We start from the raw sequence: 22,762 nt of genomic DNA, 5'->3' as shown, positions 1-22,762 counted from the left end.
TACTTCTTCCATACAGTCTTCTGCCTCGTTATTAACTCCTAAGCTAAAAATTAAAAACTGTTAGCAAAGTTAATTATACATTTTGTTTCCAATTATTCATTTAGCAAAAGCTTGCCGAGAAACGACGCTTGCTAAGAATCTATCAAAATTCAAAGCACACACACACACACAGCATTACGCTTGTTCTTTGTTTTACATTGATAAAACAAATATTCATAGAGCTGATCTCTAAAAGACGTTCACGGTTATATTCTCATTACAGGCATTTTGTTAACTGCTCCCAAGGAAAGGGAATTGTTTCCCTAAATATTGTTTCATGCCGTTATAAGATTTGATTATACATTCCATCTCAATGGAAGATAGTGGAAATAGTTGTTATTCCGAAACCTGACAAACCACAGCTTCAGTTTTATTCATACATACCTACAAGCCCCACCAATTCCTACGATACATAGGAACTCACGTAGCGAACCCACATGTGGAACAAACTGCTGCAGCTAAATACAAAGTTTTCAAAAATGTATTGGCTGTTTGGAGAAAAATAACATATCTCTCCTAAAAATAAAATACTGAGCAAAGTAGTTTTGAAACATATTGTTACACATAGGATTCAACTATGCGGCACTGCATTCTTATCAAATTTGAAAATATTTCAACGTTTCCAATTCGAAGTGCTGAGAACGAGAAGAAATGCGGTGATTCACAGATACACTGTATATGTAGAAGAGGAAATATCAAAGTTTAATTTAAGCTACATAATTAAGCTTGAATGACATCAAAGTCATCTTGCTTTGAATTTACTGTGCAATAGTGAGTATGTGTATAGATTTAAAAGAAACAACTTGATTTAAGCGATCGCTTTTAAGCTCTTTATGTTGTTTATGGTCTTTGGACGCTAATCAACTAATGTTTTCCTTATGTATTATATTTACTTGGCGTTCATATTTTATTGAATAGATTTTAAATATAAATCAAATTATAAAAAAGTTCTATACTCTTTGGAGTAAATTGCTCGGTGGGATTGATGAATTTGGTGGGAGGCAGGGAGAGAGAACTGTTTTCTGGATCAAAAGTTCGTTACTTGAGTCTGGTGTAATTTAGATGTTATTGTTTATCGCGTTGTTATATTATCTTAGGTAGATAAACATATTTATTTAGCTTGAATTTTTATTTAGGTAAGTGTGTTTTATTCATAGTATCAAAATGTATTTATATTTAATAAATTAGTTTTTCTGTGTGATGTTGTCAGTTGTATCCATGCCGGTTTGTAACCGGTAATGATAACCTGTTCCCTCGAAATAGGCTTACCGATGTAAGGTCTCAATTCTATTTTATGGTATTATATATTCGTATATAATACTAATACGTCTAGTATAATAGATTGTTTCCAATAAACTATTAGATGCACTTAGGAAAAAGCATGGTATGTAAAAACATTCCACATATAATTGATATAAATTTTATGTGCCAATCATTACAAATGGCTAAATGATAGCTGTCAAGCTATAAATTTGACAGTTACTGGCTCTATTTTGTAAATTGTCTAAATGGCCTGTGTAAATGCATATTGGCATTGGAGCAAACTCAGTTAAACTAAGTATGTAATCTGTAACTGAGTAATCTGTTATTGTGTAGCAGCACTTAACTCCAAATGTTGAGGCCAACTTCTCAGTTATTCTAACAACATAGATATGGAGCTGCATTATAATAAGCAGCTACTATCACATTCGAAGCATTGATACTCATGATTAAACTACCGAGACCAAAATGTCAAACAGAATTACGTTAGAGGTATTTCAAATACAGTGAAACACCAATTATCTGGATTAATTGGGACTGGACCCAATCCGGATAGTTGAATTCATTCGTCTCGAAAAAAAAGGCTGTTTTTTTGGGAATAAACAAAACACAAAGAATATTTATGGTATTTATTATAATAAACAATATCAGTTTATATTGCATAATATTGACAAATGATACTAAATCACAGTAAAATCATTTATTTTTTGAACATACCAGGCTAGTCAGCTGTTTTGCTGCTGTAAATCAATTCCGCTTTGCCAATATTTCCATTTTCGGAAATTATAAGATTAAAGGCTGACCTTGCAAATCACGAATTTGACGTTATCAACGTATTCTGCTCATCCTCCTGAACAAAAAATATATATGGTTTTAGGGGGTGCAAATGACAAATACATTATTTTAGAGGGTATATACATAAATATTAAAGTTCTTAATGTTTTAATGTTCTGTTTGTGTACTGTGTCTGGATGTCTGTAAATATTATCTACGGGTGGGACTGATGGCGTATCTGTTATCTGAGCGCTCTGGGGCAGAAGTCAGAGATAACGTGTACTGTAGGTTGGATTGAGTGAGTGCGTGACAATCATGGATCAACCATCCACTAGTTTGACCAATCGTAGTGAACTGGTATGTTGCAAATATTATCTGCGGCTGGGACTGATAGCGTATCTGTTATCTAAACGCTCCGGGGCAGAAGTCAGTGCTTCACTAGATATCGTGTACTGTAGTTTCTATCGGGTGAGTGCATGACGATCATGGATCAACCATCCACTATTGACCAATCATATTGAATTGGTGTGTCAGAGTGTTTTGTCAAGCATGTTAAGAGTTTACGTTTCGTCCGAAACGAGATTATTTCGTTTCTGTACATTCTGTGGAACACACTAATGGTAAATGTTCTCTATTAATGTCCATCTATATATATATTTTCATATTAAGGGTATTCATGATTTATTAAGTTTTCTACACGGTGCATAATTGCCTTTCCATTACAATTCAATTTATATTTCTGATCAGCCCCTCTAGAATTTGATATTTTACTGATAGGTAGGCCTACTATCTCGAGGATGTCTTTCTTTCTTTGGCGCCAAAGGTGCTGCCGAAGCCCGCACTGATGGTCGGAAGCACTCTTCTTAACTCGATAACAACTAATTAATTTGTAGCTTGAAATTTAAGAATAAAATTGTTCATTTGGATCAAAATTCTGCTCATTTCAGTATTATTTTTCATTTACGTTTGCAAAGATGGTGTGGCATCCGATGACGTCATCACGAGCTTAACCCTAGAACTGGCATTTCATCCTGTAGTGTCGGGCTGTTTTGGAGCTTCGCGCAAGGTTTTTTTTAAAAAAATTATTAAAAATATAAAATAAAAGCAATATAAATAAGAGTATATATTTTTGTGTTCAGAATTAAACGTAGAATTGCACTATATTGTAAAGTTAACCATCAAAAATTTTCTAATAAACACTTTTTTTAATCAAATATAAAATTTACGAAAAATATTTCTTAAATTTGGGGGGGACCATACCTAGCAAATGAAGTTATAGTGAGAAATATTTATAAGTGAGATAGCCATTCTGTGTCAAATTTTATCTAGTTTCAGAAAAACATAAACATTATACACATTTATGAAAGCATCATAAAGCTATAGAACAAAAAGCAGCGATGCGTATAAATTCTGAAAATCGGGTGTACACACACGTAAGACTTTGGTAAAACAAGTTTTGCTAATACATTTATCTATGAATACATGTTGTTTTGCATATTTTATTACTTAGAATAAAATAGAATATACATTAGTAATGAAATAATTACCATAAATTATTTTTTGAAAAGTAAAAAAAGTTAAATTTTGCCATTATTCAAAAATTTTGCGAAAAATTTTCATTCAGCAAAATATAAAATAGTTTCTAAAGCTTGTACTATATCAAAATTTATAAATTTATGGTTTATAAGTAATAGGAAATATTATGTAGTTAGAAAACTATAAATATAACTAAAGATATTGAAAAAATATAGAATAACCCAAACAGTTATTATATATAACCAAAGAAATTACAGGAAATATATATTTTATTGTGAAAAACTATCTATTTACCACAAATAAACAGTTACTTCAGAGCTAAAAGAGTGCTATAAATAACGTTTAGTAAGTGAAAACAATAACAAACTATGTGAAATGAATTTTAGCCAAGTCATTTTGCCATAGCCTACACAAAGCCGGTAATTTCTCAAACATATTTCAGTAAATAGAAATTGATTTATTCTAAAATATATATGTTTACACTACTACGACATCAAACAACACACTACACATTAAATACGACACTAAAAACACGCGTAAAACTATTAAAACTTACAAATATCCACAGCTCAGCACGAAAGTGATACAGAACGGCAGCGGCAATATGGCGGTCACAACAAACGGCGTCGCGTTTTCTTTTACGTTCAAAATAACAAGCTTGCTACGTCATAACCATAATACAAAGAGGAATAAAACTCATCTGTTCCTTAGCATTTTTCTTCCCGAATCCAATGGTGCATGAATTATATCGATACGTTACCGGAGTATATTATAAAAAGTAATTATACGAGGGAATGTTTGACCGACAAAATTTTGACGGTTAACACCACAAAAGCGGCATTAACCGAACATAATTATGTCGATTAACAGTTCTAGGGTTAAATAATGGTCACAAAAGGTCACGTGATGCCCGATGTGGATGTAGAACATGGAAATATTACTGCGCGCTTGAACAGTTGTTTCATTTGTGATGTTCTAGAACTTCGTTATTTCTTATTTCCACCCCGTCAAACCTTATATTGTTTTGTTCTGTAGGAAGATTCCAATAAGTTAATAACGCGAAACTCGTATTTTGCCACTCCAGCCATTAATGTGACAAATACCCCATTTTCATTCTCGAGGACGTATTCCAGTTCAAAATGGAGGATTTCTTAATGTCCGATATTGTTGATGTTCTCACACTTCGTACACCTCGGTTACATGTTAACTCTAGACACCTTTTTGATTATTTTAATTTTATCAGCAAACGAAAACTCTACATGTTTTATCTTAGAACTCAATGCTATTGCACATGATAATTGAAACACTAAGGAACACGAAAGAGTCAATATATCAATTCACCCTAATTCAGGTTGAAGAAGCACTGGCAGACTGTACTATTAATAGACTATTAATAGTGAGTGAAAGTAGCAGGGTGGCGAGGCAGTGTGAATAGTTGCCTTTCATTATCGCTACACTGTGTTTGCAGTTAGAAGAGTGAACTACTGCACACGATTCCTGCATATTCATGCTCGCAGAACACCGTGCCTTTAAAAACCTGATTAAAAATTTTTTTGCTTGGTATCTATGATTTTCAGAGTCTCATGCGTCCGATAGCTTATCTGAGTGTTCTGTGGTCAGGACAGCTTAATACAGCACAATCGTCTCATGGAGCCTTTACTACCTCATAGATAACCATGGCGTCCATTACTTTACCGTGGTGTGTTAACTCAAAACTTGTCAATTATTTTTAAAGTTATTTAGTGTGGCTTAAGAAAGCAATTAAAATATTAGGAAATTTATTCCTTTTTAATTCGTCATCCTATGTTTTTAGAGTGAGAGTATGAGTTCATCTTGTAACCATATATATTATTTTAAAATAGAGAAAATAAATTTTTATGTAATCACAAGTTATGGTTATGTTAGTTTTGCTTATTTATTAAATTTATTTTTGCTTTTGCAGTGTTTATTTGTTTGTAGAAAGTATAATACTTGGATAATTGTTTTTCGTATTTTTTTCAAATTTATTTTTATCCACATCAATAACAAGATTCGCATTATTAATATATTGCAATCGTCTTCCTGAACAAAATAATGTAAGGTTTTAGGGGATGAAAATGACAAATAATGAATTTTAAAACATTAAAAGATAAACTACTTTTCTTGCAGTGTAGTAGGAAATTAGGTGAATTTAGTATATTTTTTGCTTTGTCAAGTCTTGTTTCCGAACTAGCAGTAATGGCTAGAGGCATTTATGATCGGACCATCTAAAATTTGATCTTTTACTAATCTGAACTACCTTGAGGGATGTTTTCCATAATATGTCCCCATCAGCGTGGGACACGAAAGGTGCTGCCATAGACGACACTGATAGCCGTAGGCACTTGTGTTTACCCGATATGGATTTTTATTCTCAGAAGGTCTTTTGCTTGTTGTATCACATAAGTTATTGTTATTTTACGTATCCAAAGATGGCGTAACGGCAGAAGTCAACAGCAACCAATATGAGAAATACGAGATTGTTTCACGATCACAACAAGACCATATGACCGTCCAGCTCAGATGTAGAACAAGGGAATATTACTCCTTGCAAAAAATGTAGTCCAACTTTTAATGTTCTATAACTTTATTATTTGTCATTGTCAACCCTTGAAACTTTGTATTATTTGGTTTAGGTGGACGATAGCAATATAATAACGCTAAACTTGTTTTTGGCCACCTATGTCTAATTTCACATTTACCCTGTCTAGACCATGTGTATTTATCATATAACCAACAAAAAAAGTTACGTTTTACTATTTTTAAAGATAAAAGTATCTGACAGCTTGTGACAAATAATATATCTACATCGCCCTTGTTGTTGCAGCCATTACTCAAATACTATACAAATGATTTTACTTTGTTTGCATGTGTTATTTGCTGCCCTCGCCATTTATGTGATATTAGTGTTACATACATCTAGAAATTATTATGTGAAACAACTAAATTCATTGAGAATTGTTATTTACTGAAGACAAATAAGTTGTTATATTTTACTATATTAAACCTGTAAATATAAATTGAATATGAAATGGAATAGATACAGTGAAAGAAAATTCAATTATTACAGTGTAGTGGTTCCTGTAAATTGATATTAAATAATGCATAATCAATCAGTTTAGCAAATAAAACTATTTTTGTATTGAATGATTATAGAAAACTCATAATTCTCAATAAAGCAGCCAGCATTCCAGTACAGTGCACCATTTTGACAACTGCTTTAATATTATATGTAGGCTACCATACTACTTTAAAAAGAAAACTCATTCCCATTTGAGACCAAATTATTTTTTGAAAGTATATTAGGATTGTGGAAATTCTTGTAATTTCATATAAAAATGTCAAATGTCCAAATCATATTGTGCTTTCAAATAATCCATTGTTAATATCTTTAAACAAAAAATGATTGGTTCCATTTACTTCTACCCACCGAGATTCATCCTCAGTCTTCCGCAGAGCTACTATTACCGTACTCTAGAGCCTTGTTGCTTGTTAAAGATTAATGATGAATCACTGTTATATTCATACTCAGTCTTCTGCAGGGCTACTCTTATCTACTACATATATCGTTAGGCAGAGATATATTAGTTATCACTCTATGGCCTTGTTACTTATGCCTAGCTCTAAGATGACATGGTAGTTCACTATCAGATTCATCCAAATCTGTAACTATCATGAAATTTATTCTATTCAGTCCTAAACCTTGAGTATCTGAGTAAATTGTACCGAATGGACAATCCACATGGGGTTGGATACCACTGAGGTCATAGTAATGAACTAGAAATTCGAAGTTTACGTATAGGCCTATGTTTAATATTGGCAAATAAACATAAAAGCACCACTTCTGATTGGTAAAATAAAATAGAAAGTATTGCCACGTTGCTGCTAAATAGAGTATGAATGAACTAAAATATGATACCTTGGGACGGGTCTAAATATTCCAATGTTCTAAGGATTGCACCTTCGAAATTAATTACTAAAACTTTAAAAATAACTTCCCTTTACGATGAACTCGACTCATAAACGCGGGCGTCAGCATTCTTGGCTCGACAGTGCAGCTGTAGTCAGAAAAGGCAAAGAATAGTAGACTGGAAGTCTAAAACATGAAGTAATTGGGTTTGAACTCAAGAAGTGAGCTCGAAGAGCGAACTGCAACTCGCCTAAAACAAAATCGCTATAATTCGGTTAATCACGAGAGTTGCAATTACTTTTTTTTAAACATTATTACTTAATTCTGCACTTTCTATAGAGAAAACGTACGCAGGGTTTTAGGGGGTGTGGTAAGCATGAAATTATTGGCCAGAGTGGTACCGGTAAATCATTATTTTAATGTTGTCAACTTATTGCAATAAAAAGTCCTTCTCTTCAACAAGACAGTATTACGTTTAATCGTTTAACTGACAGTTGGTGAAACTCCTCAAGTGGTAGGTCGTCTTTAGGCGTTTATCAAGTATACTGTAAAAATACATTTCAATGTACAATTTGCACTATAAATCTGTGTATAGGATGAGGCAGAGCACGCATCTGCAATGTATAGCGGCTGAACCGAGAAACCTTCCTTCGAGTAGACTTTAATAAGCAGCCTACACTCGTTGTTCGATTGCTATTATCGAATGGTTCGATTGTGTTTATCCGAAGGAATAATTCGATATTACAATTGATTTAACTTAGCATATGATTCAATTTATTAGTTATAGTAATTTTAATGTAAACAATAAACAGCAAGAAGTAACTAATAGTTGTAATTTTGAAAATAGCGATGATCTGAATATGAAGAAAATATGTGAGATATTTCTCACAAGTGACTGTTTAAGTGACTTCAACATCTGGATTTGGGGCCTAGTAACCCATGGGGAGAATTCTTTCCTCCATTTCACAGAATCGGTTACTCGTTGATATCAAGCTGGGCAATTTGTAATATTGTAAGGTTTCTTTGATATCTAAGTCTAGGCCATAGTTGGTTTTGTAATGTTATTGTTAAATTTATGTTTTTTAAATTGTAATGTACGAGATTCTTCTTGTTACGGTTATTTATAACTCTTATTGTATGTCATTTTTACATATCGAAGTGGGATAGTATATCGAATTGTTCGATAACAGCAATCGAATAATGAGAGTAGGCTGCTTATTAAAGTCTCCCCGTACCTTCTTCGTTTAAATGAAAATCTATATTTCGACCTCTAAGAATTCAGGAATATAATTTTTAACACGTTCAGTATGTGTATATTCGATCTTTTACAACTCGAGCCTTCGTAAAGCGTGTTATGTGCCTGATGGGGTACACTTTGCTATGTATTTCATAACTGCGTTTTTATTGTTTGCTTGCCTTAGAGGTTTGTTAAATGTGATCCTGTGTTTAAATAAATACCTTAGATTATTGTGTACCTCATCAGGCACACAATTGCTTTTTTTATTTTACCTCATTTAGCAAATCCAAATTTTTATCCAAGATTATCAAAGAAGTACTCTTTTTTCAGAAAATATGTTACAGTTGTCACTTTTCAGCACATTTCTAATTTTTTTAACAGTTCAAATTTACAATATTTTAAACTTGTAAAATCTAAAAATTTCATATAGGAAGTTATGACACATTACACCTATCAGTAACTGTCGTAATAACTAAAATTATTTTTATTTAAATTTGGATTTTGTCCTAGATGGTTGAGAAATGGCACACAAAAAATACTATTTTCACAATGTTGTTTCATTGAAATAGTACGCTATTGTGTTCCTACCTTTGCTCTAGGGTATTCAAGCATGTCTACCACTTGTTTTTAAAAATACTTTCCTTATAATGACAGATAACGTATACTGAAACTGCGAATTCTTATCAAATTTAAACGTTGAGTAGGATTTATCTGTTAATTATCTGTTATTAATTTAAAAAATATATGTTAAAATGCAAAACTTATAGTTTATACATATTTAAAATCAATTTGCACTAAAAATATGCGTAATAATGTGTTTATAAGTTTCATAACCTTCTAAAAACTCAATTTAATTAATATAATTTAAAATAAATATTTACATTTAGGCCCAAATTGCATTTATTGTGCAGTTCAAAGTCTTCACAAAATAATAAGTAAAAAAATAAAAATTTAACCAAAGGTATATTCAAAAACATTGCAATTTTAGAAGTAAAGTATAGTAAATAAAAATCTAATTTATAACTAAATTTTGAAAACAAATTTCCTTTTTTTTGTACTTGTGGTTGTAATAATGCTACACAGCTCTGCCTACTCTTCCGAATGAGTGTCGGACGGGGTTATTTCCTCCTCCTAGGCTGAAGCACTGAAACATGAAATCATTATTCTCATACAAGGCACGTCCAGAAAGTAAGTGTACTGGTACTCTCACAGCTGTAGGGGATACTTTTTCAACATGTTGGCAACACTGCTGTGTAGCCTGACTCCTCCCCTTCAAAACGAAACCAAACCGAGGTTAGTGTGTTAAAAACTCTTGATGCAGTAGCATCTTTCGTAAATAATGTCAATTGTATCTCCCGCCAAGTATCACCTCGCGGCGTCATTCGCTACCTCGTGAAGGGATAAGCTCCGGTTGAAATTTATAATGAAGTGAAAACTGTTTATGGTAATGGAGCTATGAATCATACGAGCGTGTACAAGTGATGTCACAAGTTTTAAAATTGCCGTACTTCCATGCATGACGATCACAGGAGCGGAAGACCTTCAATTGGGACTGACGAACTTGTGGAAATATCGAGATTGCGGTCCGTGGCGATCGCAGACTGACTTTAGATGAACTTTCTGTGATGTTTCCTCAAATCTCTAGATCCCTGATACACAAAACAATCACAGAAACTCTCGGATATCAGAAATTTTCTGCGAGGTGGGTCCCAAAACAGTTGACAGAACAGCACAAGTTGAATCGAGTGCAGAGCTCCAAAGAGTTTTTGGAACACTATGAAATCGAAGCTGGTGATTTTCTCTACTCTATTGTTACTGGAGACAAAACTTGGGTTGCCCACTACACGCTTGAAACTAAGAGGCAGTCTCAGCAATGGCATCACATCTTGTCACCCTCTGCCAAGAAATTGAAACCCACAATTTCAGCCAAAAAAATCATGGCATCCATGTTTTGGAACCATAATTTTGATTACATATCTGCCTCACGGGGAGACCATCAACATGGAAAGGTACTGTGAGATGCTAAAAAAATTGAAAAGGGCAATTCAGAATAAGAGGAGGGGCATGTTGACGAATGGAGTCTGCCTGCTGTATGACAATGCCAGACCTCACATGGCCAACGCCCCGAAGCAACTCATGGACTCTTTTGGATGGGATGTTTTGAACCACCACCCGTATTCCCCTGACCTGGCCACTTTAGATTTCTATCTTTTCACTTTCCTGAAGGTGCACATGAGTGGAAACAAGTTTTCAACGGATGAGGAGGTTAAGGGAGAGGTGGAGAAGTGGGCGATAGAGCTGGCGGGAGACTTCTTCGAGGCAGGCATACAAAAACTGATGCCGCGACTCACCACTTGCATCGAGAGGGATGGTGACTATGTCGAAAAATAACTTACATATGTACAAGTGTAACCAAGTATGTTTTTGTTTCAATAAATTTTTTTTGAACCCTACATAAATTGAGTACACTTACTTTCTGGATGTGCCTCATATGTACATGAAGTGTGTAAAAATGTTGTTATTTTTTCCAGGAAAAATGGAATTGTCAGATGAAAATTTGATTACACTGTCACGGTATCTTCAGCAGACTCTTAGTCCAGATAACAATGTCAGGCGTCCAGGTAAGTTTAGTTTGCACTGTTATTAAGCTTTATTCACTGTTTTCTCTCGAGGTATCAACACTATTCAGTCTGGCTCAGTGACAACTAATTCTTCTCAAGTAAACAAACGGTGCATAAAATGGTAGTAATATTTTGTGTGTAGTTTAAGCCTATATATAATGTTTTGAGCTAAAGATATTTTTTAATATCTTTAAAAGTAAAGGTTAAATTTCCCTGGTCTTTAAGTATTGGATTGGAAAAATGTAGATTATTAACTAGAAAGATTTAGGAATTAACACAGAGTTAACAATAATATGATATTTTAAGTTAACATACTTTAAAATGAACATGACATTGCTAGGAGCATTTTTATGCTTCAAAAGATTATATTAAAGAAACTAAATTTTAGGTATAATAATTTAATTGCAATACATTATGTAAATTATGTTTCTAACCTCCTAGTACACTGGTTGCTTAGTTTTGAATACATGAATATTTTTTGCCAGTGGAGTAGATTCTTGCAACAAGGAAATATGAAGAATGTTGAGTTTAAATAGGACAAGAAATAAACATTAAAACCAAACTGAAAGTTATTCGTAAAAGAGATTAACTGTCAAAGTGTTGCTTTAATTCTAGGTTTTATAATTGAACACAATAATAGAAAAACTGACTGTGTTGTTGTAAATGTAACCCAAAAATCCTATTTTAAAAATAAATTTAAATATAATTATTGCAAGTGAAATAAACCAATTTTTGAAATGACACCGTTTATACATGAAAACAATGTGTATTTCTTCCGATTCAGATACAATCAAAGCTGTGATAAAAAAAGTTAGTGTTCAAATGTTTTGTATAATTATTTTGAAAGCAAGTTTTTATTGTTAGAAAAACTAATTGAAACAACAAACAATTTTATTTAGTTTCCCATACATTAATGTTGCAACAAACAGAACAGTAATGGTGTATAGTTTTTTAATATATAGTAGTTCTGCCCACACAAGAGTCCAATCTTGGTCTTATTTGCTGCACAGAATACTGCTCTTGATGTGCCTTGTGAATCAGTATTCTGAGCGATGACATTACTCTTGTGAATCAGTATTCTGAGCGATGACATTACTCTTGTGAATCAGTATTCTGAGCGATGACATTACTCTTGTGAATCAGTATTCTGAGCGGTGACATTACTCTTGTGAATCAGTATTCTGAGCGATGACATTACTCTTGTGTATCAGTATTCTGAGCGATGACATTACTCTTGTGAATCAGTATTCTGAGCGGTGACATTACTCTTGTGAATCAAACTAAAAATATTAATAGAATGGTAAAAGAAGAATACAATTTTATGAAGTAGCACTGGAATGGATATAAATTAAATAGTAACCTTTTAATATTGCAACTAAAGAAGACTATGTTTTGGTACTATAAATGAAACATAGTTTAGGTAATAAAATTGAACATGATACTTAGATATTACAATAGTCTCAATTTAAATGTAGGCACTTGTCATAGCGGTTAATAAGTTTTGAAATTCTGTTGCCATAAAATTCTGCTGCCCGAGACTTTAACCAATTAGTTTAGGGGCTTGGAATGGCTTACTAAGAGATAAATATCATAGAAGAATTGTTGAATACTTGTATCTTCTCACTCAACAAAATGTTTCTTACAGCCGAGAAATTTCTTGAATCCGTTGAAGGAAACAAAAACTATCCTTTGCTATTACTTCACCTGGTAGGTAAAGGAGAAGTGGACATCACCATTCGAATAGCTGGAGCTGTAGCTTTCAAAAACTATGTAAAACGGAATTGGAAAGTGGTAAGTTTGTACTTATTAATAATATAGAGGTGTCCATAAACCTAGTTTAAAAAAGTTTTTTGAGGACATATAAGCCTACTTAATTATTAATAAGAATTAAATTTTAACAATCTTTAAAAATTTTACATTTAAAATCTTTATGGTCATAGTATTATATATTACTTTAGTATATTTGTCCTAGATATCATTTTTAGATGTCCTTGCACATTTTGTAGTCTTTAACATGTACGGATGAGACAAATGTTTCTATACTTTGTTACGGTTTTTTCTACTGATTTATGCCAGTTCTTCCAAATACTAGATTGTCAAATTCTTGTGTATACTGGACAGTTTTCATGCAGCACATAAATTTGTTTCAAACATTAAGTTGTGTAAAAAATGTAAATTAATATTCGATACTCGATTCGGTTAGGTGTTTGATCAATTAACACTTTTTCTCAACAGAATGAAGATATAAATGACAGAATTCACCAAGATGACAGAGAGGCAGTCAAGCAAGTTATTGTCAACATGATGCTGGTCTCACCCGAGGCAATACAGAAGCAACTGAGCGATGCCATTTCCATTATAGGCAAATCAGATTTTCCAGAAAAGTGGCCAAATTTGATATCTGATATGGTTGAAAAGTTTGCATCAGGTAAGAATAATACAGAACAGCCCTACTGTGTATTGTATTCTCTACACAATATAAGTTTTCCTTGTATATTTTAGGGATATAGTCCTAAGCTGTAATCATGATATGGCATAAAGTAGACAGAGGGAAAGACAGACATGTATTGTGGTCTTTTGGAGTCAAAATTCCACCCATCTCCAATAAACTTCTTGTGGAAATGGAAGAAAGGTGTGTAGCCAGGTCCAGTTAGTACAGGATTTATGAAGAATAACAAACAGTCGTTGCGGTTTTGGGGTAACACAATGTGGCAGGTGTGCCGTCTTGTTGCAGCACATTCAAAATACAAACTTTCAATAATTAAATCAAAATAAAAGCATTACTATGTACACATATAAAGAAATAAATTGAGATTACTCATAAGTGCACGTCAAATGTAAAAATAGAAATGCCAATATATACAGTGCCGGAGAAAATGTTCAAAAGTCCCGGAAATGTTTTACAACAGAGGAATAGCCTCAACATCCTACCACTTCTAATTAATCTAAATTAGTAAACTATATTTGAAATAATAACTACACTATAGATACCAATTAGTAAATCCATTAGCTTTCATCTTGTATCAGTTTGCACTCGAGTACACGCCTCTTCACAGACATACCAGCCGCAGATCTTGTTTGCTTAACAACCTTAACCTGGCATGCCGGTATCACAATCTCTGCCTAATGTTCTGTACAGGAAACCAGCGTAAGTAAATTAGCTGATTTAGGTAGCTGTCTGATGAACGATTCAAATATTGCATTACAGTTTGTAAATTATTGTAATTATTAACATTTTTGTTTCCTGGATATTTTGGCTGTCTGGTCTGGCTCATGAAGATCAACTATAGCTGTATGTATTCATTAATTTTGTCTGTGCCCCATTTGTCAAAATCTGTTTTCTCTGATTTCTGTTCCTAACTCTAGAAAACAGGTGTCTCAAATCGTCTGTTTCTTTTATCTCTTAATAATCAGATCTCTTCGCTCCAGGTATTGTTATTTCTCATATTTTTTAGTATGGTTCTCAATGATTTTTCATAAGATTTTTTTCTCCCAAACATGGTAACCCAAAGACTAGATCTCTCAGTCTTTTAATTTTCCGTGTTTACACTTTTCTAATCATATCATACATTTTCTATTTGGATACACACACACACATTAAGTAGCTATGGTTGTAAGGGTTGAATAAATTTGAATGTTGAGTTAAACTCCACTTTACTTTTGTCTCAGTGCAGCTTCTGGGATCTGACGCTGTTACAGACTTGACTCCTGAAATCTGACTTGAGTCATGTTCATTTGAAGAGATCCAAAAAAAGTTGGCGATGAGAAGCTCTAAATGAACTTGTTACATTGTTTCAACAACAGAGACACCTATACCTACACTCTCTTCACCTATATTACACTATATCTTGACGTTAAAATGATTTAACGAGTTCATTTTGAGTTTCTTCACTGAACGATGGCAAATGCTCAGTAAAATCTTGTTTCCTTCACAAACCTTTTATTGCCAAAAACAAACTTCAAATAAAGACTCTGTGTAAATGTCACTCTCAATCCCAATATAAGTGTACATTAACTCCAACTTAGCCAACTACTTAATTTTTGGATGAATAAACAAAACAATTCGTAATGATTGTTATCAACAAATTTAAGGATGTTGTTTTTATTTACGTTAATGAAAATTACTGTTTTTCCAGAGGATTTCCACATCATAAATGGCGTACTTCATACAGCTCATTCACTTTTCAAGAGATACAGATTTGAGTTCAAATCTCAGGCTCTGTGGACAGAGATCAAATTTGTTTTGGACAAATTTGCAAAACCGCTCACTGATTTATTTGTGGTAAGTAGTGTTTGGTTTAGTTATTCACATTTAACTAATTAGGAATTTCAATTATTAATCTTTTCTTATAACTATTCCTAGCAACAACCTTAATTAGATTTTAAATACTGAACGTGACAAGTCATGTTACTGCTTAGCTGCATATAGGTCTTTACTAGACAATATTCTTTAGTTGTCATTTATTTTAAAAAAATACAATGGTGTTATTAAAATTGAATTATCTTTAGCTTTACGTTGTTTTGACTTGATTGGTTTTAGGATTGATTTTTTAATTTAGTCAAGGGAAAGCGAGGTACAGTACAAGAAAAAAAGACTAACTCTTTAGATAAGCTGACTTGATGGTTTTATTACAAGTTAGTTAAATCAACATTACTTTACTATTTCCAAAATGAAACTTGCATATTGTGACGAGTATGTGTCAAAGCCTAAAAAATAATTGGTACATTGGGAAATATTTGAAGTGCTGAAAAAATTTGCAGAATTCAAGCAATTTATATTTTTTGGAAATTGTTTCGTTTTTTAATGTTTACACGTTTTTCTCTTTTAATTGTAATATAAACACTATGTTCAAGTTTACCAACAATACAATACTACTTTCTTTCAGTACACAAATAACTACTTTTATACCTAATTTTCTTTTTTCATGAACTAATAATTGTATCCCCTGATGAAGAGGATAGATTTTAATCATTGAAATGTTGTGTTATACATTTTGTAACATATAGTAGTGGCAAATGTCCATCCCTATTATTCTTTCAAACCTTCCATCGTTATTAAAGAACTTTAAGCAAAGAATAATGTTATGAGTGTTGTTACTTTTTTTAATATTAAATCATTAGACAATACTTTGTTATAAGATGGTTTGTGTAAAAAACATCTTTGTATTGATTGATCAATTTTATGTATTTTTAGGCTACAGTGGAGTTCACTAAAACACATGCCAAAACAGATGCTGAGTTCAAGATCACGTACAGCTCTCTGTTGTTGATCACAAAAATATACTACTCACTGAGTTTTCAGGTAGGTTTTGGTGGAATTACTTTAATATTTACAATGAATTCAAATTAAAATTGTGGCTTTTATTAACCCTAGAGGTGGCAATGTAAATTCTCTGTTCTAGTCGCAGGGTATTTTAGGCCAACTGTTCATATATTTTTCTAAGCAATATTACAATCATAACCAGTGTTCTAAACTTAACATATTATATTTATCTTTTTTTCATAAAAGAATATAGAAAAATATTTTATATAGAAAATGGTTTTTGTTATCGTAAGTTTATGGCATCGAGTTTAAGTACACAAAGAATCAATTCTATATACGTTTTATCCAAAATTGAGTGATGATTTCAAAAATATAATATAATTTTATATGACTAAAAATACACATTACCCTTTTTGTGTATATTTAACCCTTTGAGTGCCACGGGTATTTTCCGGAGGCATATTCATAAAGTGCCACGCTGTTTTTCGCATATTTGTAAGCTTTTGGGAAAAAGGCTGTTGTAAAATAACTACCAAACAGATTTCCATCATTTTGTTGTTGTTGTTTTTCTTATTAAATGCAGAATATGATACATATCGTTACACATAAAATTTGATTTATGAAAATATAAAAATTTTAGTATTTATAAAAAAAGATTTTTACTTTTGTATAAAAAGTTAAGTTTTGACCTAATTTGTGTGTATACGGTATTTTTAAGATTTTTTATCTTTATACCATTATAAAGGCCATATGATTCTAAATAAAACCCATGTGTAATATCTTATTCTAGAATTTTAAAAACATGGCATTATATGTATTAAAAAAATGCTGCCCGGTACCAGCATTTTATAAACTGTACTTCATTTGTCAGAGTTTAGAAATTACTTAGTAATGATGTAGTTTTCCCAATAAATCTAATAAAACATTAATACAACACAAATAAATATGATTAGTAGATTTAGAAACAAATACTTGCTAACATATTTACATAAAAGTTTACATTTACTAAATAATAACCCTAATAATATTTACACTGAAAATTCACATTTTTCGCTTGAACACAAATCAAATCATACATTACTTTTGTAAATAAATACAGTAAAATACTGTATAAGTTACTATTTTATTTTGTATTTACTCAAATGCTTGGTTATCGGCACATAAACAACAAGAAAGGCCGTTATGCAACACGGTACTCGTCCGCTACGTCGCGTGACTGGAAGACAGAATCATCGTACAGGTACTTATCACAGCCCACTATTTTTGGACGAGTTTTCCCTATCAGAGATAAAAATAAACTTCATTATACGTTCCTTCTTCCATAATGAATCGACAAATACTCGATGAGTCATACTTCCTATCTCCAAATAGACACACGAATGACCTGACATTTTCGAATAATGAAACGTTGTTCTTATAGTTTTAATTTAATTGATTGTCGTAATAACTTGTAAATTCCAAAATAGGTTAAATAAAGTCAGTTGTTTTTAATACTGTAATTTATTTTGTCCCCGATAAGGAAAACTCGTCCAAAAATAGTGGCTTCTTGATAAGTACCCAAATAACGTAAGTTTCGCAGATAAAATAGTAGAGAAAGAACATAAAACTCGTATTTATTGATAGTTTGGAACCTATTGAATACAGCCGTCTGATTATTTGGCCAAAATAATCTTGTACTATATAAAATATTATCAAAATACGAAACATCAAAATTGGCGACGCTGGCACTTTATGCACTTTTTGTACCGTCAAAATTAGCGACGCTGTGGCACTCAAAGGGTTAAGAAAATGTCCGAATGCACTTATTTTCAATTCATAAAGAATAACCAAAACCCATCATAAACTGTACCTAAAATTAATGTAAAACCTAGTAGAACACGCTATTAATGATAAGTATGAGTCTTCCTCTTTGCAAACATATAAGTTTTATCATAATCAAAAATAATCTTACGATGCAGCACAATCATACCATATATCCAGTGCTGCCACTTGAACAAGGGCCTACCACACCTTATATTCGGCACCTGCCACTTTTAGAGTTCAAATAAAATGTAGTGCAGTTTTGTTTACATATTTTTGAAGTGTGTAGTCTTGATTACGTACTGCAGACAGCCGGTGCCAAAGCCATCAAGATGTTGGCTGAGAGAACAGTTGATAAAAGCCACACTACTTTTTATTTTGGTAATTTTATTTTTAACCACCAATATGAAATTAACATATTGTATTATTATGCTCTAATAATTTTAATTTGGTTATAAATAAAACTTATTGAAATAACACATAATTTAAAACCTTAGTAAAATACGAGATTACTCCTTTTTTTTATCTCGAGCTCCACGATCGGGCTACGAGCATACTCGTATTTCAGTACGAATGAGTTAATAATTAAAAATAGAGATATCATTTGGAGAATAATCGAGTTTTTATTACAAAGACCTACATTTTTAAACTCTGTGGAATATTTTGGTGTGGAAATAAAAAAATATAGATTTATTTACTGTGGCATCTGCCATTAAATTTTATAAAAATAAACAGTTTATAAACTCATTTTTAATTATGTCTAAAAATAATTTATTTTACTATAGTATGAATCATCTGCAAGATAACCAAAATTAGCCTGTTCCTTTGGAAAATGTTAACTGTCGCTTATAGCTATAGGGCTAAATGGATTGAAATTAATAACATACAAAGGTAGCCATTGATGCTGTCAGTCAAATTTAATTACTGGAAATAAAAGTAATAATTATGTTGAATCAAATCAATTTATAGCGTTCATAAATTTCATATCTTATACCTGGCAGTATTTTTGTTACATTGGGGGAACAGGACAAAATTAACAGAGGATGTGCATGATTGGTTTTTATGTTGATTACAAGCAATAGTGTTAAGTATAAAACCATATGTATGCTTACAATTTGCTAATTACAACTAAATAACATTGATATAGTAATCCTTAAAGCAAATATAACTATCCGGGAAAATTTAACGGTTGTTACCTATTTCCCATTTGGCCTTCAAAACATGTATAGTAATTTGTTTTTTACTTAAATTTTAGGATTTGCCTGAGTTTTTAGAAGACAATATGACAATTTGGATGGATCACCTTCACTTCCTGCTCACAAATGAGGTTGCATGTTTAAAAACTGATGTAAGTATGCTAGCAATTTTGTAATATTGTTCTGATCCAGTTTTTTAGTTACATTTTACATATCATCACAAATAAGACTGTGTAAATCATTAGAATTATAATTATTGTCCTCTACCTTGTACCGTTAGTTAAACATTGTCCATTCTATACAATAAAGAATAATTTCAATATGTATTACAGTATTGCAATGTGAATTTCAGCTCTTATTTTCTGTTTGCAAACTCTGTCAGGTTGTTTCTGTCATATTCGCAACTAGGTAATTTTTTCAACAGTATTGGTAAGTGTTGTCTAGGCTTAGATGGGTTCTAACCTTTTACTTTTAATCAGTCGATGGACTTGTCACTTACAAGAGTGATATCGTCAGCATACATTAAGTATACACACATGTTGTCCAGTTGAAGAGGAAGGTCATTTGTAAATAATATGAAAAGCTGTCTTAAAACGGAGTCTTGTGGAACATCTCTCGTAAAGTTTTTTTGGAGCAGATTTTACAGTATTCAGCACACGGTTTTCTGAACATTTAACTTCCACCACTTGACTGCTGCTAAGTAGGATTAAAGCCAGTCTTTTGCTTTACTTTGAGTCCTAGAACTTCAAATATTGAAATATTAAGCCACGTCCTAAAGAATCAAAAGCTTTATTTATAATCAAGCAGTATTCTCAGGATCTAGTTGCCTTCTTGGGAGGAAACCGATTTAAACAATTAATTGGTTACTATGATTTTCTGATCTTTGTCTTGTGCATATTAAAACACTTATAAACAAATATATTTAACTAATATTATTGTAAATTTTTTTGTTCTTAAGACCTAGAAAAGTTTAGCATTTAACATAGCTGAAAGCGTATATTAATATAGACTTAAGGACATTATTCAACATACAAATTAATTATATTATACTATAAAGGAATCTGAATTGAATTTAGTAATAGGCTGAGCCATAATACCTTTAGCCAAGCCCTTTGGGTATAAGGGCATCATCTCTACTGCAGTCACACAAGATTCTCTTGACTTGCAGTCATAAGAACAACAGTCAAGAACAGGAGTTCTTGTGTATGTTAATGTTTCAGTTTTATAGAAGCCAAATACAAGTTTCTTAAATTAGGCAAACATGCAAAATTTAACATAAACGTGTCCGTAAAGCTAACTTAACTAACCAAAAATAAACTTCAAACAAAGAATAACTGAACTAGAGTTTCAAAACTGTAGGTAGATGATTAAAGAGTGCTACTGAATAATAGAAAACTACAAATACATTTTATTAAAGAGCAAAACATGTAACATACTGTAGTATTGATTGTATTGCACATTTAATCCACAAAGCTATTTACATGCAAACATTATTTGTTACTCTTTCTTTTAGGAAGATGAAGAAGCTGGGCTTTTGGAGCAGATTAAATCTCAAATTTGTGATAATGTGGCCCTGTATGCCCAGAAATATGATGAAGAATTTACACAGTATTTACCGACCTTTGTAACAGATGTGTGGAGTTTGTTGATAAGTACTGGCAAACAACCAAAGTATGATGCAGTAAGTATGGTGGCATTTAATTGTTAAGGTACTATAGATTTTCTTGGAATTACTGTTTTTATTGTTTGAAATCTCCAATAATAATATCTGAATTGTTGTTTCAATATAATAAGGCTACTTTCTTATATTGTGTTGCTGACATTGTTTATGCAAGATCTAATCTAAACCCAGGGAATAGCCCTACTCCTAAGGGCGGCTTGCCATGCAAGTGCTTATTGCCATGCACTTAAACCTCAAGGGCTTTTTGCGCACTCCAGAATTATACCATGGGGTCAACCAGTTTACAGTTTCAGCAGTTCTACAAGCTGTCGAAAACAATTGATCAGGTTCTCCTGAGGAAATTCACCACCCTTATCGAGCTCCCTACATCCCACAATCCCTAATTTTTGTTTTAGAGCCATCTGTAAACCAATCAATCTCCGCTGGTGGAAGAGTTTTTCTTTCCCTCTGACCAAGCCTCTCTAGGAGGTATCACGATCCTGATGGGTTTTTCGAAGGAAAATCTTTGAGGTATCTGAGCAGAGATCATGTACACTTGTCTGAATCAGGATGCTAATTTTACAGTGCCCCCTGTTGCACTCCAAGGTCGACCAAAGCCCTGCCTGCTGAAGACAGTAGACACTCCTGGCCGTAGCCCTAATGATAATGTCCAGGGGAGCATTTGAGACAGCAGTCTAAAGCCTCTCCGGCGCACTTGGAGAGGCCCCAGTGATAGCAAGGCAAGCCATCCTTTGGATGCTAGCGAGACCAGCTACCGCCATCCTGGCCTCCATTTTTGGCTACCAGATATTAGTGCAGGTCTATCCATGGAGACGTAAAGCCAATTCAAAAGCCTCGGCTTAAGTCCCCAAGATTCACCTATGACATGTCTGCATTGCATCAAAGACCAATTCCCTCTGGCAACAACCCTTTCCAGATGTAGTCCCCAGTTCAGGACCCTATCAAGTATTACACTCAGGTACTTGAGCTCAGACTTTATCCCGATGGAGGTCATTCAATAAGAATGAACTAGTATCTTCCAACTGACACCTTCAATCCTTACTTCCTAATGTCCTACTTACCCCCCCCCCTCCCTACTCACATCCATTTGAGGGAGAGAGGGGCTTAATATTTTTTGTACAGTAACCTCATTGTATGACATATTTTTTTTACATGGCATGTAAACCAATTTTAATTATTCTCAATGAACATTATTTTTTAGATTTTTTACAAACTTACAAGGTTTTAAAATATTAATAACTCATAATTTTTATATAACAATTTTTTTAATGCTCTAGTTGGGCAATTTTTTAATATTTACAAGTTTAAATTACATTTGGACAATTTTTCATGAATATAGTTGATTTTTAATGTAAGGAAGCAATTAGGAATGGTAAAATTCCAATCTAGACTTTCCATAACTGGTAGTGTGCAGTGTCGGGTGTGTA

At 32.7% G+C, this 22,762-nt stretch overlaps 1 protein-coding gene across 1 annotated transcript in view; it reads left to right on the top strand.

Annotated features, from left to right (window-relative positions):
* The first annotated feature begins 1,043 nt into the window (after window positions 1-1,043).
* Window positions 1,044-22,762, top strand: part of LOC124357979 (exportin-2) — a 43,349-nt gene continuing 21,630 nt past the window's right edge. Inside the window, exons 1-8 of the mRNA XM_046810153.1 lie at window positions 1,044-1,175; window positions 11,306-11,395; window positions 13,041-13,186; window positions 13,631-13,823; window positions 15,532-15,677; window positions 16,590-16,697; window positions 19,714-19,806; window positions 21,168-21,335. Of these exons, the coding sequence (XP_046666109.1) occupies window positions 11,311-11,395; window positions 13,041-13,186; window positions 13,631-13,823; window positions 15,532-15,677; window positions 16,590-16,697; window positions 19,714-19,806; window positions 21,168-21,335 (939 nt within the window). The 5' untranslated portion in view covers window positions 1,044-1,175; window positions 11,306-11,310. The remainder of the gene's footprint in view (window positions 1,176-11,305; window positions 11,396-13,040; window positions 13,187-13,630; window positions 13,824-15,531; window positions 15,678-16,589; window positions 16,698-19,713; window positions 19,807-21,167; window positions 21,336-22,762) is intronic.

Source organism: Homalodisca vitripennis, chromosome 1 (assembly GCF_021130785.1).
Source record: "Homalodisca vitripennis isolate AUS2020 chromosome 1, UT_GWSS_2.1, whole genome shotgun sequence".
In the NCBI taxonomy this organism is placed as follows: Eukaryota; Metazoa; Arthropoda; class Insecta; order Hemiptera; family Cicadellidae; genus Homalodisca; species Homalodisca vitripennis.
This window is presented reverse-complemented; position numbering and strand designations above follow the sequence as displayed.